This window comes from Microcaecilia unicolor, chromosome 1 (assembly GCF_901765095.1).
Source record: "Microcaecilia unicolor chromosome 1, aMicUni1.1, whole genome shotgun sequence".
Classification (NCBI taxonomy): domain Eukaryota; kingdom Metazoa; phylum Chordata; class Amphibia; order Gymnophiona; family Siphonopidae; genus Microcaecilia; species Microcaecilia unicolor.
In genome coordinates this window covers 772,524,600-772,544,171 of record NC_044031.1, presented here as the reverse complement: position 1 = coordinate 772,544,171, position 19,572 = coordinate 772,524,600, and the positions used below count along the sequence as shown (strand labels likewise).

Genomic DNA, 19,572 nt, shown 5'->3' with positions numbered 1-19,572 from the left:
GCTGGGCTTGATGGACCTTTGGTCAGTCCCAGTATGGCAATACTTATGTATTTATGTAAATTGCTCTTATATACCGACCTCCAGGAACCTGGACCAAAGCCAAATCAATGCTACTGGAGATCATTTCATCCGCCATGTCCCAATTTTCTAGGGTAGTTATCCTGGGAGAAAGCGAATGCTACATACCTGTAGAAGGTATTCTCCGAGGACAGCAGGCTGATTGTTCTCACTGATGGGTGACGTCCACGGTAGCCCCTCCAATCGGACACTTCACTAGCAAAGGCCTTTGCTAGTCCTCGCGAGCCCATGCGCACCGCGCATGCGCGGCCGTCTTCCCGCCCAAACCGGCTCGTGTTCGTCAGTCCCATTTGTAGCAAGACAAAGACAAGGGAAGACACAACTCCAAAGGGGAGGCGGGCGGGTTTGTGAGAACAATCAGCCTGCTGTCCTCGGAGAATACCTTCTACAGGTATGTAGCATTCGCTTTCTCCGAGGACAAGCAGGCTGCTTGTTCTCACTGATGTGGTATCCCTAGCCCCCAGGCTCACTCAAAACAACAAACATGGTCAATTGGGCCTCGCAACGGCGAGGACATAACTGAGATTGACCTAACAATTTATCCAACTAACTGAGAGTGTAGCCTGGAACAGAATAAACATGGGCCTAGGGGGGTGGAGTTGGATTCTAAACCCCGAACACATTCTGAAGCACTGACTGCCCGAACCGACTGTCACGTCAGGTATCCTGCTGCAGGCAGTAATGAGATGTGAATGTGTGGACAGAAGACCACGTCGCAGCTTTGCAGATCTCTTCAATAGTGGCTGACTTCAAGTGGGCCACTGACGCAGCCATGGCTCTAACATTATGAGCCGTGACATGACCCTCAAGAGCCAGCCCAGCCTGGGCGTAAGTGAAGGAAATGCAATCTGCTAGCCAATTGGATATGGTGCGTTTCCCCACAGCCACTCCCCTCCTGTTGGGATCAAAAGAAACAAACAATTGGGCGGACTGTCTGTTGGGCTGTGTCCGCTCCAGATAGAAGGCCAATGCTATCTTGCAGTCCAATGTGTGCAGCTGACGTTCAGCAGGGCAGGAATGAGGACGGGGAAAGAATGTTGGCAAGACAATTGACTGGTTCAGATGGAACTCCGACACAACCTTTGGCAAGAACTTAGGGTGAGTGCGGAGGACTACTCTGTTATGATGAAATTTGGTGTAAGGGGCCTGGGCTACCAGGGCCTGCAGCTCACTGACTCTACGAGCTGAAGTAACTGCCACCAAGAAAATGACCTTCCAGGTCAAGTACTTCAGATGGCAGGAGTTCAGTGGCTCAAAAGGAGGTTTCATCAGCTGGGTGAGAACGACATTGAGATCCCATGACACTGTAGGAGGCTTGACGGGGGGCTTTGACAAAAGCAAACCTCTCATGAAGCGAACAACTAAAGGCTGTCCTGAGATCAGCTTACCTTCCACACGGTAATGGTATGCACTGATTGCACTAAGGTGAACCCTTACAGAGTTGGTCTTGAGACCAGACTCAGACAAGTGCAGAAAGTATTCAAGCAGGGTCTGTGTAGGACAAGAGCGAGGATCTAGGACCTTGCTGTCACACCAGACGGCAAACCTCCTCCATAGAAAGAAGTAACTCCTCTTAGTGGAATCTTTCCTGGAAGCAAGCAAGATGCGGGAGATACCCTCTGACAGACCCAAAGAGGCAAAGTCTACGCTCTCAACATCCAGGCCGTGAGAGCCAGAGACCGGAAGGTTGGGATGCAGAAGCGCCCCTTCGTCCTGTGTGATGAGGGTCGGAAAACACTCCAATCTCCACGGTTCTTCGGAGGACAACTCCAGAAGAAGAGGGAACCAGATCTGACGCGGCCAAAAGGGAGCAATCAGAATCATGGTGCCTCGGTCTTGCTTGAGTTTCAACAAAGTCTTCCCCACCAGAGGTATGGGAGGATAAGCATACAGCAGACCTTCCCCCCAGTCCAGGAGGAAGGCATCCGATGCCAGTCTGCCGTGGGCCTGGAGCCTGGAACAGAACTGAGGGACTTTGTGGTTGGCTCGAGATGCAAAGAGATCTACCAAGGGGGTGCCCCACACCTGGAAGATCTGTCGCACTACACGGGAATTGAGCGACCACTCGTGAGGTTGCATAATCCTGCTCAACCCGTTGGCCAGACTGTTGTTTATGCCTGCCAGATATGTGGCTTGGAGCACCATGCCGTGACGGCGAGCCCAGAGCCACATGCTGACGGCTTCCTGACACAGGGGGCGAGATCCAGTGCCCCCCTGCTTGTTGATGTAATATATGGCAACCTGGTTGTCTGTCTGAATTTGGATAATTTGGTGGGGCAGCCGATCTCTGAAAGCCTTCAGAGCGTTCCAGACCGCTCGTAACTCCAGGAGATTGATCTGCAGATCGTGTTCCTGGAGGGACCAGCTTCCCTGGGTGTGAAGCCCATCGACATGAGCTCCCCACCCCAGGAGAGACGCATCCGTAGTCAGCACTTTTTGTGGCTGAGGAATTTGGAAAGGACGTCCCAGAGTCAAATTGGACCAAATCGTCCACCAATACAGGGATTTGAGAAAACTTGTGGACAGGTGGATCACGTCTTCTAGATCCCCAGCAGCCTGAAACCACTGGGAAGCTAGGGTCCACTGAGCAGATCGCATGTGAAGACGGGCCATGGGAGTCACATGAACTGTGGCCATGTGGCCCAGCAATCTCAACATCTGCCGAGCTGTGATCTGCTGGGACGCTCGCACCCGCGAGACGAGGGACAACAAGTTGTTCGCTCTCGTCTCTGGGAGATAGGCACGAGCCGTCCGAGAATCCAGCATAGCTCCTATGAATTCGAGTCTCTGTACAGGGAGAAGATGGGACTTTGGGTAATTTATCACAAACCCCAGTAGCTCCAGGAGGCGAATAGTCATCTGCATGGACTGTAGAGCTACTGCCTCGGATGTGTTCTTCACCAGCCAATCGTCGAGATAGGGGAACACGTGTACTCCCAGCCTGCGAAGCGCCGCTGCTGCTACAGCTAAGCACTTCGTGAACACTCTGGGCGCAGAGGTGAGCCCAAAGGGTAGCACACAGTACTGAAAGTGACGTGTGCCCAGCTGAAATCGCAGATACTGTCTGTGAGCTGGCAGTATCGGGATGTGCGTGTAGGCGTCCTTCAAGTCCAGAGAGCATAGCCAATCGTTTTCCTGAATCATGGGAAGAAGGGTGCCCAGGGAAAGCATCCTGAACTTTTCCTTGACCAGATATTTGTTCAGGGCCCTTAGGTCTAGGATGGGACGCATCCCCCTGTTTTCTTTTCCACAAGGAAGTACCTGGAATAGAATCCCAGCCCTTCTTGTCCGGATGGCACGGGCTCGACCGCATTGGCGCTGAGAAGGGCGGAGAGTTCCTCTGCAAGTACCTGCTTGTGCTGGAAGCTGTAAGACTGAGCTCCCGGTGGACAATTTGGAGGTTTGGAGGCCAAATTGAGGGTGTATCCTTGCCGGACTATTTGAAAAACCCACTGATCGGAGGTTATGAGAGGCCACCTTTGGTGAAAAACTTTCAACCTCCCCCCGACCGGCAGATCGCCCGGCACTGACACTTGGATGTTGGCTATGCTCTGCTGGAGCCAGTCAAAAGCTCGCCCCTTGCTTTTGCTGGGGAGCCGAGGGGCCTTGCTGAGGCGCACGCTGCTGATGAGAGCGAGCGCGCTGGGGCTTAGCCTGGGCCGCAGGCTGTCGAGAAGGAGGATTGTACCTACACTTACCAGAAGAGTAGGGAACAGTCTTCCTTCCCCCATAAAAACGTCTACCTGTGGAGGTAGAAGCTGAAGGCTGCCGGCGGGAGAACTTGTCGAAAGCGGTATCCCGCTGGTGGAGCTGCTCTACCACCTGTTCGACCTTCTCTCCAAAAATACTGTCCGCACGGCAAGGCGAGTCCGCAATCCTCTGCTGGATCCTATTCTCCAGGTCGGAGGCATGCAGCCATGAGAGTCTACGCATCACCACACCTTGAGCAGCAGCCCTGGACGCAACATCAAAGGTATCATATACCCCTCTGGCCAGGAATTTTCTGCACGCCTTCAGCTGCCTGACCACCTCCTGAAACGGCTTGGCTTGCTCAGGAGGGAGCTTGTCCACCAAGCCCGCCAACTGCCGCACATTGTTCCGCATGTGTATGCTCGTGTAGAGCTGGTAAGACTGAATTTTGGCCACGAGCATAGAGGAATGGTAGGCCTTCCTCCCAAAGGAGTCTAAGGTTCTAGAGTCTTTACCCGGGGGCACCGAAGCATGCTCCCTAGAACTCTTAGCCTTCTTTAGGGCCAAATCTACAACTCCAGAGTCGTGAGGCAACTGAGTGCGCATCAGCTCTGGGTCCCCATGGATCCGGTACTGGGACTCGATCTTCTTGGGAATGTGGGGATTACTTAGAGGCTTGGTCCAGTTCGCCAGCAATGTCTTTTTTAGGACATGATGCATGGGTACTGTGGACGCTTCCTTAGGTGGAGAAGGATAGTCCAGGAGCTCAAACATTTCAGCCCTGGGCTCGTCCTCCACAACCACCGGGAAGGGGATGGCCGTAGACATCTCCCGGACAAAGGCCGTAAAAGACAGACTCTCGGGAGGAGAAAGCTGCCTTTCAGGGGAGGGAGTGGGATCAGAAGGAAGGCCATCAGACTCCTCGTCAGAGAAATACCTGATGTCCTCCTCCTCCTCCCACGAGGCCTCACCATCGGTATCAGACACAAGCTCATGAACCTGTGTCTGAAGCCATGCCCGGCTCCACTCCGTGGAAACACGGCCACGGTGTGAGCGTCGAGAGGTAGATTCCCTCGCCCGTACCGGCGAAGCTCCCTCCGCCGACGTCGTCGGGGAGCCTTCCTGGGAGGCGAACGCAGTCGGTACCGCAAGTGGCACCGATGTCGGAGACCTCACCCCGGGCAAGGGGTCAGCCAGCACCTCACTCGACTGTACCGGTGGCGCAAGCACCCCCGGTACCGGAGGGAAGGGGCGCAACAGCTCTCCCAGGATCTCTGGGAGAACGGCCCGGAGACTCTCGTGCAGGGCGGCTGTGGAGAAAGACATGGAAGCCGATGCAGCCATCGAAGTCAGAGTCTGTTCCGGCCGTGGAGGCTGTTCGGGGCTGTCCAAGGTGGAGCGCATCGACACCTCCTGAACAGAGGGTGAGCGGTCCTCCCGGTGCCGATGCCTACTGGGTGCCGACTCCCTCTGCGACCCAGAGCTCTCGGTACCGATGCGGGAAGGAGACCGGTGTCGATGCTTCTTTGACTTTTTCAAACGAAGCATGTCACTGGAACTTCCCGGTACCGACGAGGAGGACGTAGAATCCAACCGTCGCTTCCTCGGGGCCGAGGCCGAAGAAGGTCGGTCTCGGGGGGGCTGTACCGCAGGAGCCCTCAGGGTAGGGGGAGACCCACCCGAAGGCTCACCGCCACCAGCAGGGGAATGGACAGCCCTCACCTGCACTCCAGTCGAAGCACCACTGTCCGACGACATCAGCACTAGTGGAGGTCCCGGTACCACCGACGCCGACGCAGCCTTCCGATGTCTCGGCACCGACGATGCAGAGGGTCGATGCCTCGATGCAATCGATACAGTCGCCGCCGAGGTCGGAGGTCTTGACGCTGTCGACGGTGCAGAAGCCGACGAAGAGCCCGAGAACAACACGTTCCACTGGGCCAATCTCGCTACCTGAGTCCTTTTTTGTAAAAGGGTGCAAAGACTACAGGCCTGCGGGCGGTGCCCAGCCCCCAGACACTGAAGACACGACACGTGCCTATCAGTGAGCGAGATTACCCGGGCGCACTGGGTGCACTTCTTGAAGCCGCTGGGAGACTTCGATGACATGGGCGGAAAAATCACGCCGGCAAAATCAAAACTCGTAATTGCGGTAAGGCACCAAAAAGATGGGGAGAAAAAACTCGACCCGAGGCCTCAAAAGGGCCTACCCCGAAAACGAAAGGAAACTTAACGGGGCAAAAACTGGAAATACGGGGAGGGGAAAAAGGCCGAAAGGCCTTTCTCCGAAATCCCTTTTTTTTTCTTCAAAGAAGCGAAAAGTCAAAAAGACGTGCGAGGGTCTACTTAAGGGGCGCGAACGGCGCAAACACGACCGTACCGAGCACGGACAAAAGAAGACTGACGAACACGAGCCGGTTCGGGCGGGAAGACGGCCGCCCATGCGCGGTGCGCATGGGCGCGCGAGGACTAGCAAAGGCCTTTGCTAGTGAAGTGTCCGATTGGAGGGGCTGCCGTGGACGTCACCCATCAGTGAGAACAAGCAGCCCGCTTGTCCTCGGATAACTAAATCTACACCTAAAGAATGAAGCTGACTCCAACGTTTTTAACTTCAAATCCTTCTTCAAGGTGAGTAAACTCACCTTGTTTGCTGACGGCCCAACTCACGAACAAGGCAACTACACTGGATTTCTTTACCGCCAATCTAATGAACCTGATTGGCTCATTTAAGTGGAAGCCTATACCATGGTCCGACCACTTCCAACTAGACTTCACTGTTGCTATCCATCTGACAAGCCAGCCCAAGCATCAAGCTTTTAAGTAGATAACCTCCAAAGGGAAAATTAATGAATTCAGCTTCTGGGCCGAGTTAAAATACTCCCTTAGCACTGGAAACCCCAGACAAGAATCAGTGGTGGCTATCTGGGACACTAAATTTGAAACAGTGCTAGATAAAATTACCCCAATTATCACCAAAAGGGTCAAGACAGTATTAAAATCACCATGGTTCTCTGAAGAGCTATCTCAGCTGAAACTAAATTGTCGACGACTAGAAAAACAATGGAGAAGGAGCAAAACTACCGAAGATAGATCTAATTGGAAACTCGCCTTCCATCACTATAAATTAAAAGTAACCAATTCTAAACGAAAATACTATTGTAGCCTAGTCGGGCAGGATACCCTTGACAATAAAAAACTATTCACCCTAGTGAGAAGCCTAACCTCCACCTACACTGATAACAATATGCATCAAACAGGCCCCTCCACCCAAGAACTAGAAGACTATTTTGCAAACAAGATCAACCAGATCAGAACTGACCTTGCAAAACATAACCCTACAGAAAAAAGCACTAAAATCTCTGACTTAGGAGTCAGCCCTGGCTTAGATCCAATCCAGGGAAATAAAGCAAATCAGACATGAGAACTTTTTCAACCACTAACTACTGAAGACACGAAATCACTTCTACTGAAATGATCACACTGGCACTGCCTCCTGGCCCAGATTTCATGATCCAAACCATCCCACCAGAGGTTGTCCAATGGCTAACAGACCGTCTCAACGAGTTACTGAATTCATGCACTCTCCCCTCTGATATGGGCAAAATCATTCTTGCATCCCTACTGCAGAGTTCAGGACTAGACACCACTTCAACAGCAAACTATCGTCCAGTGGTCAGCATACCCCTCTTCAAGAAAATGCTGGAATCCTATGTTATTAAACAATTTACCAAATACCTGGACAAATTCTCTACTTTACACCAATCCCAATTCGAATTCAGAAAAGCACACAGCACCGAAACCCTGCTCCTCGTACTAACAATATTTGTTAAACAACATCTGTGTAAAGAAAATCAAGTCATACTACTTCAGTTCGACATTTCAGCGGTGTACGATACAGTAGATCACGTCATGTTACTTGAACGACTGAATCAGATAGGAATAACAGGATCTGTCTTCAAGTGGTTCAGCGAATTCCTTTCCAACAGAAGCTAATTTATAAAACAAAACAAACACCTCTCCGACTATTAGATCTCAGAATGTGGTGTCCCTCAGGGATCCCCACTCTCTCTCATCCTATTTAACTTCATGTCTTCACTCAGCTCAATACACCTGGAATTAGGAGAGCTACTATTATCAATACGCAGATGATATTATGCTCCTCCTACCGCTGATGACCACTCACCAAGATCCAATCCGATCTGTAACAACCAGGTTGAATACAGGTCCAAATGCTAATCCTACCCCACCTGGATTACTGTAACTTTCTATTTCTTGGTATAAAGGCACACTACTAGAAAGAAATGCAAATCACACAGAACACAGTGGTAGGACTAATTTTCAAAATGAACAGATATACAAGCGCACTAAATTACATTGGCTACCCACAGCTGAAAGAACTGATAAGTAGTAGTAGTAGTAGTTTAAAGCCGCCTGCCTAATCTTTCAAATACTACAAGGTGCCACCTCCAAAGTGTTGATTCACATATCATCTGTCTGCATTGCCCACTGAAAGAACAACTAATCTTAGCCCCAATATTCTACAAGGGAATCTAATTTCGAAAGATCTTCAGCTCGCTCTTCCCTGTATTAGGAATCTCTTTGTGGAACTCACTTTCCCTGGTCACTAGAACAGAAACAAACTACATCAGTTTTCGGATGAGGTTAAAAACTTACCTCTTGCCAAAGACTACAACATAACAAACACCATCACACTATGTCCCAGACTGCCCACAGGACTAAGAAAAAAACGCACACCTACCACGTCTTCTAATATCGCCAATATGATATTCAACCAACAAGACTGTACATAACCAATGCCCTTCCTATAAAACTATATCCAACCTAGACCATCCAACCATCCATAATGTAAACCTCACTGAACCCTGAACAGGGGATATTAGCGGTATATAAGATCTGAACTAATTGAAAGTGTTAGAACAGAGGTAAATACTTGCCTGAAGGAGTGAGATTTTAAAGGAACATGATCAAGAGAACTGATGTTTAAAAGAGGCTTGATATACCAGCTTTCTTAATAAAAAGCAAAGCAGTGTACAATTCTAACATGGAGAAAACGGGAAAGGAACTACAATATCAAAAGAAAGTATAAAGAAGAAAAAACATCTATTTTCTTGTTTTTCTTTGGTGCAAAAAGAGCTGTAGGATAGAAAATAGAACATGGTGGGGTTTTTTTTCTTTTGACTATCCTGATGGGAGGTGGCTGTTTAGGCTTGGCTACGTCAAGCTGAATTTGAGACAAATTCAAGAACTGTGTAGTAGACTGAGGAATCAATGGTCAGATAACCTAACTATTTCCTTTGTAAAAGCAGAGATACAGAATAGTTGGCCCCATAAGGACCACAATTGCCAAAGTATAAGTGACTAGAGGAATAATTTGCATATGTTTTTATCTATACCAATTTGCTATTTTCTATTCTTCTTTATGGAGCAAAGAGACTTTGGAAGTTACTAAGAACTGAGAAGTATCCTGAAAACAGTTCAACAGTTAATTTCCAATAGTATATTTGAATGTTTGACATTGAACTTAATTCTACCCTGAGAAGGAAAGGGACCAAAATTAAAGACTACTGCAGCTGAGGAAAATACACAGTAGAATCATACATGAAGTCAGTTCAATTTTATACTAACATGTTTTCAATGCATAAAACATGCTTTACATATGAAAAATGTTTTTCAAATTTATTCAGAGTACCTATTTTATGCTATTATTTTAAAAACACTTCTTCATTTCTGATTAAGTTATATCTATCATTAGAGTACTATATCTAAAAACAAACAAACTAGTGAAGGCTATAACAAGCTACAGTAAGAACTCTAATGATGTATCTAACATTTATAAAATAATAATCTTGATTTTTCAGAGCAAGTAAATAGCACGTACTTCACATTGGTATTAGTGCATATAATGTATTCAATCTCATCTGAATATGGATTCTGGAAGGTGAAACTGCTGGTCCGGATCAGCATCCACTCCCGATTCTTGATGCGAAAACGATACATAACAGAAAGAACTTGGCCTTTCAGTTTAAGAACCTGTGGAGAAGAATGTATGAAAGTTAAGCAGCATCTAATTAACAGGGAATGGAAAAAAACAGAGTTTAAAAGTTCTAAATAAATTATAATAAAATACTACAACAGGCTCACTAAATCTCAGCAGAGAGCCCTACCACTCTTTCCTTTCCCTGCTTCATTCTCCATTGAACGCTTCCCTCCATACCCAATGTGTCTGGGGTGGGGGTGTGGATAGTATTATTTATTTATTTATTTGTTGCATTTGTATCCCACATTTTCCCACCTTTTTGCAGGCTCAATGTGGCTTACATTATGCCGTAATAACGCTATTTCCGGAAAGAGAAATACAAAGTAGTATTACATTTAAAGTTCATAAATGTTGAAATAAATTATAAAGTAAGTTAGATAAACAGTTCATTTCAGGCATGAGAGATAAGGGGGTAATGCATTAACTTTCATTAGTGACAAATTGATTGAAGCAAACAGGTATAGAGAGTTTGATTCTCTCATCCTCCCCTTTACTTCCACTCACTTTCTTTCCCTCTCCTTCCTATACCTCTTTGAGTTCTCCCATCTTCATTGCCCTTCTACTTACTCCAGGGGCATAGCTACGGGTGGGCCTGGGTGGAATCACAGCTCAGGCCCACCCAGTTTTCCTTACTCCTCCAACCAATCAGTGCAAAGCCAACAGGAAAAAGAGCAGCTCTCGAGAATGCCCAATTGCCACCCCTAAACGAACTGCAGCAGCATCCATCTTTCTCACCTTCCAGCATCACAGCACCCGGTATTGCTCCCCCCCCCCCCCGCACCCGACTCCTCCAATCCCCGAGCAGCCGGCAGCCTCAACGACAAAACACACGCTGCTTTAGACCTACTACTACTACTATTTAGCATTTCTATAGCGCTACAAGGCGTACGCAGCGCTGCCCCCAGAAGCCTTTCTTTCTGCTTCAACTTCCTGTTCTCGCGTAGGAGGGAAACTACAAGAAAAGCATCGGTTTGAACTGCAGGAAGAAAGGCAAAAAATGAAAACAGAGTATGAGAGAAGAACATCTGAAACTGAAGTTCAGTTTTCCCTGGACCTCCAGGCTACTAGTTTGAAAAGGCACGAAGAAGTGCTAAGACACCTGGAAGAATGTTACCAACAAGAGCTGCGCAACCTGACAGAGCAACACTGCGAGCAGAAATCCCAGTGGCAATTTGAAAAAGATGAAATCATTCAAGAGAGCGCAGAAGCACAAGAGCGACTGAAGGAAACACTACAAAAAGAAAAAGTCTCTGAAACAGAACTGCTGGAGAAAAAACCCAAGGAGCAGTTGAACAAGCTGACTGCAGAAAAGCTGCAGCTCTCGAGCAACAGTTGCAAAACTTGAAAAACACTGCAAGAAGGCAAGAAGAAAATTCATCTGACAGAATACTTCAGCTGCAAAATGACCTCTTGGAGGAGGAGGAGCTAAAAGATAGAGATCAACTTCAGTCTGAAGCAGAGAGGAAAGCTGCTGTCGCTCATCAAAAGCTAGAAAATTTAGAAAAGGAATATGAGCAGATGAGACAAGACCTGACTTCGAAGCTTCTTACTTCTGAGAGCTTGTATAAGAGCGAGCTGAAAGAAAAAAAGCAGAGATGACTGTAGAGATTTCCAAGCTTCAGATCACCATAAGTGAACTTCAGCAAGAGACGCTCGTTCTGACAAAATTGCAAGCCGACTACAATGCGTCAATGAAAGAGAACTCTGTAATGAAGACCAAGCTCACTGAGCTTCAAAATCACATCCAGCAGTTGGAGGAGGACAAGGACACTCTTAGAAATCTGCAAAAGGTACATGAGCAAGCTGTGAAGGAGAATGTGAAAATGGCTTCGGAGATCTATGGTTTACAGCAGAGACTGCAAGAGATGCAACAAGAGCCAGCAGCATTGGGTAATATGGATGGAGCTAGCAATGAATTGCTTGGCCATGGGATTGCACAAACCAAGGTTTCTGTAAGGCAGATGCAGAGAAAACAAGTGGGAGATGACAGTGGCCCTCTAAAAAATGTACTTGGTGTATTTCTTCAAGATGCAGAAAATGAAAAGGACTTGATTTCTGTTTTGGAACTTAGGACTAGAATTAAAGATCTGGAAGAATCTGTTGAAACTCTGTCTAAGATTGAAAAGACCTATGAAGAAACTAAAGCAGTGAATAGTGATCTCAGGGGTCAGGTCTCCCAACTCGAAGAAGAGATAAAGAAATTAAGTGTGGGTCATAGCCACATGACAGGGGAGACTAAAGGTATGAACTATGTGGTTCCTGAGCAACAAGTAGAACTGGAGCAACCTGAAGGAATCCCAGTCAATATTTCAAAGCTTAAGACATTATACGAAGATGGGCAGAAAGAAAATACATGTATTCGTGAAAACTTTAAAATGATGGAAATTATGTATAGTGATGTTGAGAAAAACAGAAACTCCTCTTCTGAAGTTTCTGACATACAAAATCCAGAGAAAATAACTGAGCCTTTGCGTAAGCTTGTGATGTTGTGTGAAGAACCTAAGCAAGAGAACACTGATGTCAGTCCATAAACCGCTACTAAATGGACTTGGGAAAAATCCACAATTTTCGCGAATAACATGTATAAAATGTTTTGTACGTTTGGGTAGCTTGCCAGGTGCCCTTGACCTGGATTGGCTGCTGTCACGGACAGGATGCTAGGCTCGATGGACCCTTGATCTTTTCCCAGTATGGCATTACTAATGTACTTATGTAGGAGAGAGAAGGGCTTCCGGGGTAGGTCTAAAGCAGTGTGTGTACTGCTTTCTCGCTGAAGCTGCTGGCAACTCGAGGGATTGGAAGACCGGGGGGGGGGGGGGGGGTGATATCGGGCGCCACGGGGCTGGAAGGAGAGAAAGAACTGGAAGACTCCGGAGGTGGCAGCGGCAGGTGGGGGGGGGGGGGGGGGGGAGGGGTGCTGGAAGGAAAGCAAGAAAGAGACAGAGATGAGACCGGCTGGTGAAGGGTAAAAAAAAAAAAAAAAAACAGACCACGGGGGGGGGGGGGGGGGGGGGGGGGGGAGTAAGAGAGAGAGATGGAGAAGGAGCACAAGATGGATGGGACTAGGGGATGTGAGGGGAGGGAGAGGGAGCAGAAGATGATTGGTACTAGGGGGTGTGAAAAGGGAGAGGGAGCAGAAGATGGATGGGACTAGAGGGTGTGGGTGGAGGGAGGGAGAAGGACCAAAAGATTGATGGGACTGGAGGGGGTGGGAGGGAACAGAAGATGGATGTAACTAGGGGTGTGGGAGAATGGGAACAGAGAAGATGATTGGGACGGGGGAGGGAGAGGGAGCAGAAGATGAATGGGACTAGAGGGTGTGGGGGGAGAGAGGGAGCAGAAGATGGATGAGACTAGAGGGTGTGGGTGGAGGGAGGGAGAAGGAGCAGAAGGAGATGGATGTGACTAGGGGTGGGGTGGGGGGCAGGGGAACAGAGCAGAAGATGAGTGAGACTTGGTGAATGAATGCTGTGGAGGACTTGCAGCCCTTCTGCATTTCCTCACAGCTGTATCCGGGGTGACTCCAGGTCCACCCCAATCTTCCCAGAGCCCTCGCTCCAAGTGCACAGAGTTTCCAGGTGTAATTTGGCTAGGATCAGGCGACCCTCAGGGGGAGGAATGCTGGCTTCGGCCTAACCCCTGGTAAGCCTTTCCTCAGCTGAGAGGTGCCCAGCTCTACCACCAGCTGCCTTTCAGGTGCTGTGGAGGACTTGTTGCTCAGGAACCACATAGTTCATACCTTTAGTCTCCCCTGTCATGTGGTTATGACCCACACTTAATTTCTTTATCTCTTCTTCGAGTTGGGAGACCTGACCCCTGATATCACTATTCACTGCTTTAGTTTCTTCATAGGTCTTTTCAATCTTAGACAGAGTTTCAACAGATTCTTCCAGATGTGGTGAAGGCGGTTAGCTTAGCAGAGTTTAAAAAGGGGTTGGACGGTTTCCTAAAGGACAAGTCCATAAACCGCTACTAAACGGGCTTGGAAAAATCCAAAATCCCAGGAATAACATGTATAGAATGTTTGTACGTTTGGGAAGCTTGCCAGGTGCCCTTGGCCTGGATTGGCCGCTGTCGTGGACAAGATGCTGGGCTCGATGGACCCTTGGTCTTTTCCCAGTGTGGCATTACTTATGTTATGTATCTGCATATCCTTACAGCCTTCTCTGGGGTGACACCCAGGTCCACTCTGATCCACTCAGGGTCTCCGCTCTAGGTGCCCAGCGCTCCCACCAGGTGCTGTGGAGGACTTGCAGCCCTTCTGCATTTCCTCACAGCTGTATCCGGGGTGACTCCAGTCCACCCCGATCTTCCCAGGGCCCTCGCTCCAAGTGCACAGTTTCCAGGTGCAATTTGGCTAGGATCAGGCGACCCTCAGGGGGAGGGGGAGGAATGCCTAACCCCTGGTAACCCTTTCCTCAGCTGAGAGGTGCCCAGCTCTACCACCGGCTGCCTTTCAGGTGCTGTGGAGGACTTGCAGCTCATCTGCATATCCTTACAGCCTTTTCCGGGGTGACACCCAGGTCCACTCCGATCCACTCAGGGCCTCCGCTCTAGGTGCTACGCACCTAACGGCGTGTGGGGCATTTCTCTCTTTACATCTAATCTTCTTCCCAGTTGCTAAAGTACCTCAGTTGTTTATGGCCCCTATTCACATTCTCTTCCTAGTCCTATTCCTTCCTAATCTTCTCCCTCACCCCCTACCTCTCTCCACTACAGGCACTCACTGCCCATCCATCGACTTCATCACCTCACCTTCTCTCCTACCCTCTTCCTCCCTCTTGGCTTTTAATCTCCGTCTCTTTCTTCCCTCCATTTTGCCTTCCCCATTCCACCTAAATACCTCTCGCCTTCGATGCCTTCGTGGCCACACCTCTCCTACTCTCCTCCGCTCTCTTTTACTCCTTCTCTTACTCTCAGCCGGTGACATCAATCCCAAACCTGGCCCTCCTCACCAGCTATTATCCCAACTCTACAGATCTCACCGCGACCTCTCTAACCTCATCTCTATTCCTCTACTCCCCTCCTCTTCTCTGCCCTTCTCTTGCGCCCTATGGAATGCCCGCTCTATCTGTAACAAACTCCCCTATATCCAGGACCTCTTTATCTCGCGTCACCTCCATCTGCTCGCCATAACAGAAACCTGGCTCTGCCCTGATGACTCTGCTTCAGTCGCAGCCCTCTGCCATGGTGGTTATCTTTTATCACATACTCCTCGCCCTGCTGGTCGCGGTGTTGGACTCCTCCAGATTTCAACCCCTTCTTCCACCTCAATCTCACTGTTTTTCCTCCTTTGAAGTCCACTCTATCCGCCTTTTCTCTCCTCTGCCTCTTCAATAGCGATCATTTATCATCCCCCTGATAAGTCCCTTTCATCCTTTCTCAGTGACTTTGATGCCTGGCTTGCCTTCTTCCATGATCCTTCCTCCCCCTCTCTCATCCTTGGTGACTTTAATATTCCTGCTAATGATCCTTCCAACTCTTATATTTCCAAGTTACTCGCTTTAACATCCTCCTTTAATCTCCAACTATGCTCCACCTCCCCCACTCATCAAAATGGTCACTGTCTTGATCTCATCTTCTCCTCCAACTGTTCACCCTCTAGTTTCCTTGCCTCTGATCTTCCCCTCTCTGATCACCATCTTATAACTTTCACACTTAAATCTCCTCCCTCCCAGTCCCGTCCTCTCTTATCTAATTTATCTAGGAATCTTCACGATATTGACCCTTCAACTCTATCCTCCCATGTTTCAAACCTCCTCTCGACTGTGGCAGCATCCACGTCTGTCAACGAGGCTGTTTCTTCTTACAACAATACTCTATCCTCTGCCTTAGACACTCTTGCACCTTTGATGACCAGCCCTATAAGGCATACAAAACCCCAACCTTGGCTGACTTCTAATATCCGCTACATACGTTCCTATACCCGCTCCGCCGAATGCCTCTGGCGGAAATCTCGGGCCCTTGCTGATTTCTTACACTTTAAGTTCATGCTGACCTCCTTCCAACCTGCTCTTTTACGCGCCAAACAGGATTATTATATCCAACTGACCAACTCTCTTGGCTTTAACCCTCGACTTCTCTTCACCACATTGAACTCTCTCCTCAAGGTGCCCCTCCCCCAACTCCCCCTTTATTATCTCCTCAGACCCTTGCTGAATTCTTTCACGACAAGGTTCAAAAGATAAACCTTGAATTCTCTACCTCGCCACCTCTCCCTCCACTAGTCCGTTCCTCTGTCTCTCCTTCCCCTCATTCCTTTTCCTCCATTCCTGAAGTTACTATAGAGGAAACTACACTTCTCCTTTCTTCCTCAAAATGTACCACCTGTTCCTCTGATCCCATTCCCACCCACCTTCTTAATGCCATCTCACCTGCTCTTATTCCTTTTATATGTCACATTCTCAACCTCTCACTTTCCACTGCAACTGTCCCTACTGCCTTTAAACATGCTGTGGTCACACCTCTCCTTAAGAAGCCTTCACTCGACCCTACTTGTCCCTCTAATTACTGACCCATCTCCCTCCTCCCTTTTCTCTCCAAATTACTTGAGCATGCTTGTTCACCACCGCTGCCTTGATTTTCTCTCCTCACATGCTATTCTTGACCCACTACAATCTGGTTTTCGCCCTCTCCACTCAACCGAAACTGCGCTTACTAAAGTCTCCAATGACCTATTACTGGCTAAATCCAGAGGTCTCTATTCCATCCTCATTCTTCTTGATCGTTCCGCTGCTTTTGACACTGTCGATCACAGCATACTCCTCGATACCCTGTCCTCACTTGGATTCCAAGGCTCTGTCCTTTCCTGGTTCTCTTCCTACCTCTCCCTCCACACCTTCAGTGTTCACTCTGGTGGATCCTCTTCTACTTCTATCCCTCTGCCTGTCGGCGTACCTCAGGGTTCTGTTCTTGGTCCCCTCCTCTTTTCTATCTACACTTCTTCCCTTGGTTCATTAATCTCATCCCATGGCTTTTCCTACCATCTCTATGCTGATGACTCCCAAATCTACCTTTCTACCCCTGATATCTCACCTTGCATCCAAACCAAAGTTTCAGCGTGCTTGTCTGACATTGCTGTCTGGATGTCTCAACGCCACCTGAAATTAAACATGACCAAAATCGAGCTTCTCATTTCCCCCCCCAAACCCACCTCCCCACTCCCCCCGTTTTCTAGTTCTGTTGATGGCTCTCTCATTCTCCCTGTCTCCTCAGCTCGAAACCTTGGGTCATCTTTGACTCTTCTCTCTCCTCTGCTCATATCCAGCAGATCGCCAAGACCTGTCGTTTCTTTCTTTACAACATCTGTAAAATCCGCTCCTTTCTTTCCGAGCACTCTACCAAAACCCTCATCCACACCCTTGTCACCTCTCGTTTATACTACTGCAATCTGCTTCTTGCTGGCCTCCCACTTAGTCACCTCTCCCCTCTCCAATCGGTTCAAATCTCTGCTGCCCGTCTCGTCTTCCGCCAGGGTCGCTTTACTCATACTACCCCTCTCCTCAAGTCGCTTCACTGGCTCCCTATCCGTTTTCGCATCCTGTTCAAACTTCTTCTATTAACCTATAAATGTACTCACTCTGCTGCTCCCCAGTATCTCTCCTACACCCCTTCCTGTGCACTCCGCTCCATGTATAAATCCTTCTTATCTGTTCCCTTCTCCACTACTGCCAACTCCAGACTTCGCGCCTTCTGTCTTGCTGCACCCTACACCTGGAATAAACTTCCTGAGCCCCTACGTCTTGCCCCATCCTTGGCCACCTTTAAATTTAGACTGAAAGCCCACCTCTTTAACATTGCTTTTGACTCATAACCACTTGTAACCACTTGTAACCTCTTCTCCTCCTCCTGTACACATTAATTGATTTGATTTGCTTACTTTATTTTTTGTCTATTAGATTGTAAGCTCTTTGAGCAGGGACTGTCTTTCTTCTATGTTTGTGGAGCGCTGCGTACGCCTTGTAGCGCTATAGAAATGCTAAATAGTAGTAGTAGTAGTAGTAATGGGAAAGGATGATGACAAGAGGAGAGACAAGAAATGGAATAGCCAACCTGGAAAAGAATTTAGAAGACTGACACATGAAAAGTGGAAGAGAGTGGGACCAGTTCACCCAGAAAAATAAAGTGCTCAGACAACAAAGGTAGAAAAGAAAAATATATTTTTATTTAATATTTTTTAAAGATAGAGATGTGCCTGCTTTGTGAAATGTACCTTTTTAAAAATAAATTTTTATTTTTTTTTAGTTTTGTATTTTGCAGAGTATAGGAGAAAAAAACATTTATGTTTCTCTCTTACCCGTATTGCCCTACTTGTAGAGACTGGCTTGCTTGGCTTTTTTGTCTGAATGCTTTTTTGTGAGTGTAATGTTGGTGGTTGGCTTCTGGGTGGGGATGGGCTCTTCACTGCCTAGGGGAAAAAGGTATATTTAATCTTTTTTTCCCTAGACAGTGACGAGCCCACCCCCACCCAGAAACCCACCAATAATGCTGGGGTAGGCTCACTACATAGGTTAAAAAAACAAACCTTTTTTAAAAATTTTATGTTGGTGGGTTTTGGGGTGCGGATGGTCTCTGCAGTGCCCAGGTTTAAAATTAAAAAAAAAACTTTATATTTAATGTAGGCAGGTTCCTGAATGGGGTGACCTCTGCAGTGCCCAGGACATTAAAAAATAAAAGGTTTTATATTTAATGCTGGTGTGCTTCAGGGTTGGAAGGGTGCCAGACTTTGGGGGATGGGTAGGAGATAGGACAGGACTGACGCTAGACTACAGGGAGGGGTGGGGGTTAGGGTGGGGCTGATGCATAGCAATGGGGTGGATGATGGGGAAGGGAAGGGCTGATGCTGGGCTATGGGTGGAGGGGGTAGGGTAGAGAAGGGATGATGCCGGGCTACGGGGCTGGATGGAGGGATAGAGAAGCAAAGTTTGAAGGATAATATCATGGCTGTGATTATACTGTAGGATCCTGTCATGTGTGTTGAGATGTTTGCCATTATAGTAGACTTACGCCTGGTCAAGTTTAAGATGTGGGATAATGTAACCATATTTTAAAATATTGTTTTTTCCATATGTTGATGCAGGGCAGATGTTGGGCATACTACTTATTAATCCATCATCAAGTGCATTCTGATGCATTATTTTGTAGCAAGAAACACTATTCATACCTGTATACACAGTGTCCACCCATATTAGCTCTGGGCCCACCCAAAATGTTAGGTCTGGCTACGCCACTGACTTACTCCCTCTTCCTGCTCCTTTCTTCTCTGAACTCTCCTCTCCCTCTCATGTGTATCTGGGGTGGGGCTGTAGAGAATGATCTCTCTCCCTCTTGCACACGTTTCCTCTTCCTTGCTAGGGAACTCCCACAAATGCCAGTGTAAATGTAGAATATTTGGAAGAAACACAATGAAGTGGGGGAGTAATGGGAAAGAGTAGAGCATTATAGAACAGAGAGGTACATGAATGATCTTTTATTTACTGACTACCAATCTAGGGAAAAAGTCTTGCCCTTGGCTAACTGCATTAAATAAATATTACTTGTATGATTTTACACCTTTTTGGACAACTCTAGAGTTTTAGGAAGGCAGTTTATAAACATAAAAAAATAAATAAATGTAACACAGTTATCACAACTAACATAAAACAATAAAAGCCAAGACATCAACATAGATGCACAGAAGGCAGTTCAGATTCAGATATGCATAGACTGGGTTTATTTGGTTTCATGTGACCGAGGGTGTGAGGTGC

The 19,572-nt window shown here is 47.8% G+C and overlaps 1 protein-coding gene across 1 annotated transcript in view; it reads right to left on the bottom strand.

The window, feature by feature from the left end:
- Positions 1-19,572, bottom strand: part of ARNT2 (aryl hydrocarbon receptor nuclear translocator 2) — a 434,272-nt gene that overhangs the window by 181,138 nt on the left and 233,562 nt on the right. Inside the window, 1 exon segment of the mRNA XM_030189838.1 lies at positions 9,668-9,819. Within this exon segment, the coding sequence (XP_030045698.1) occupies positions 9,668-9,819 (152 nt within the window).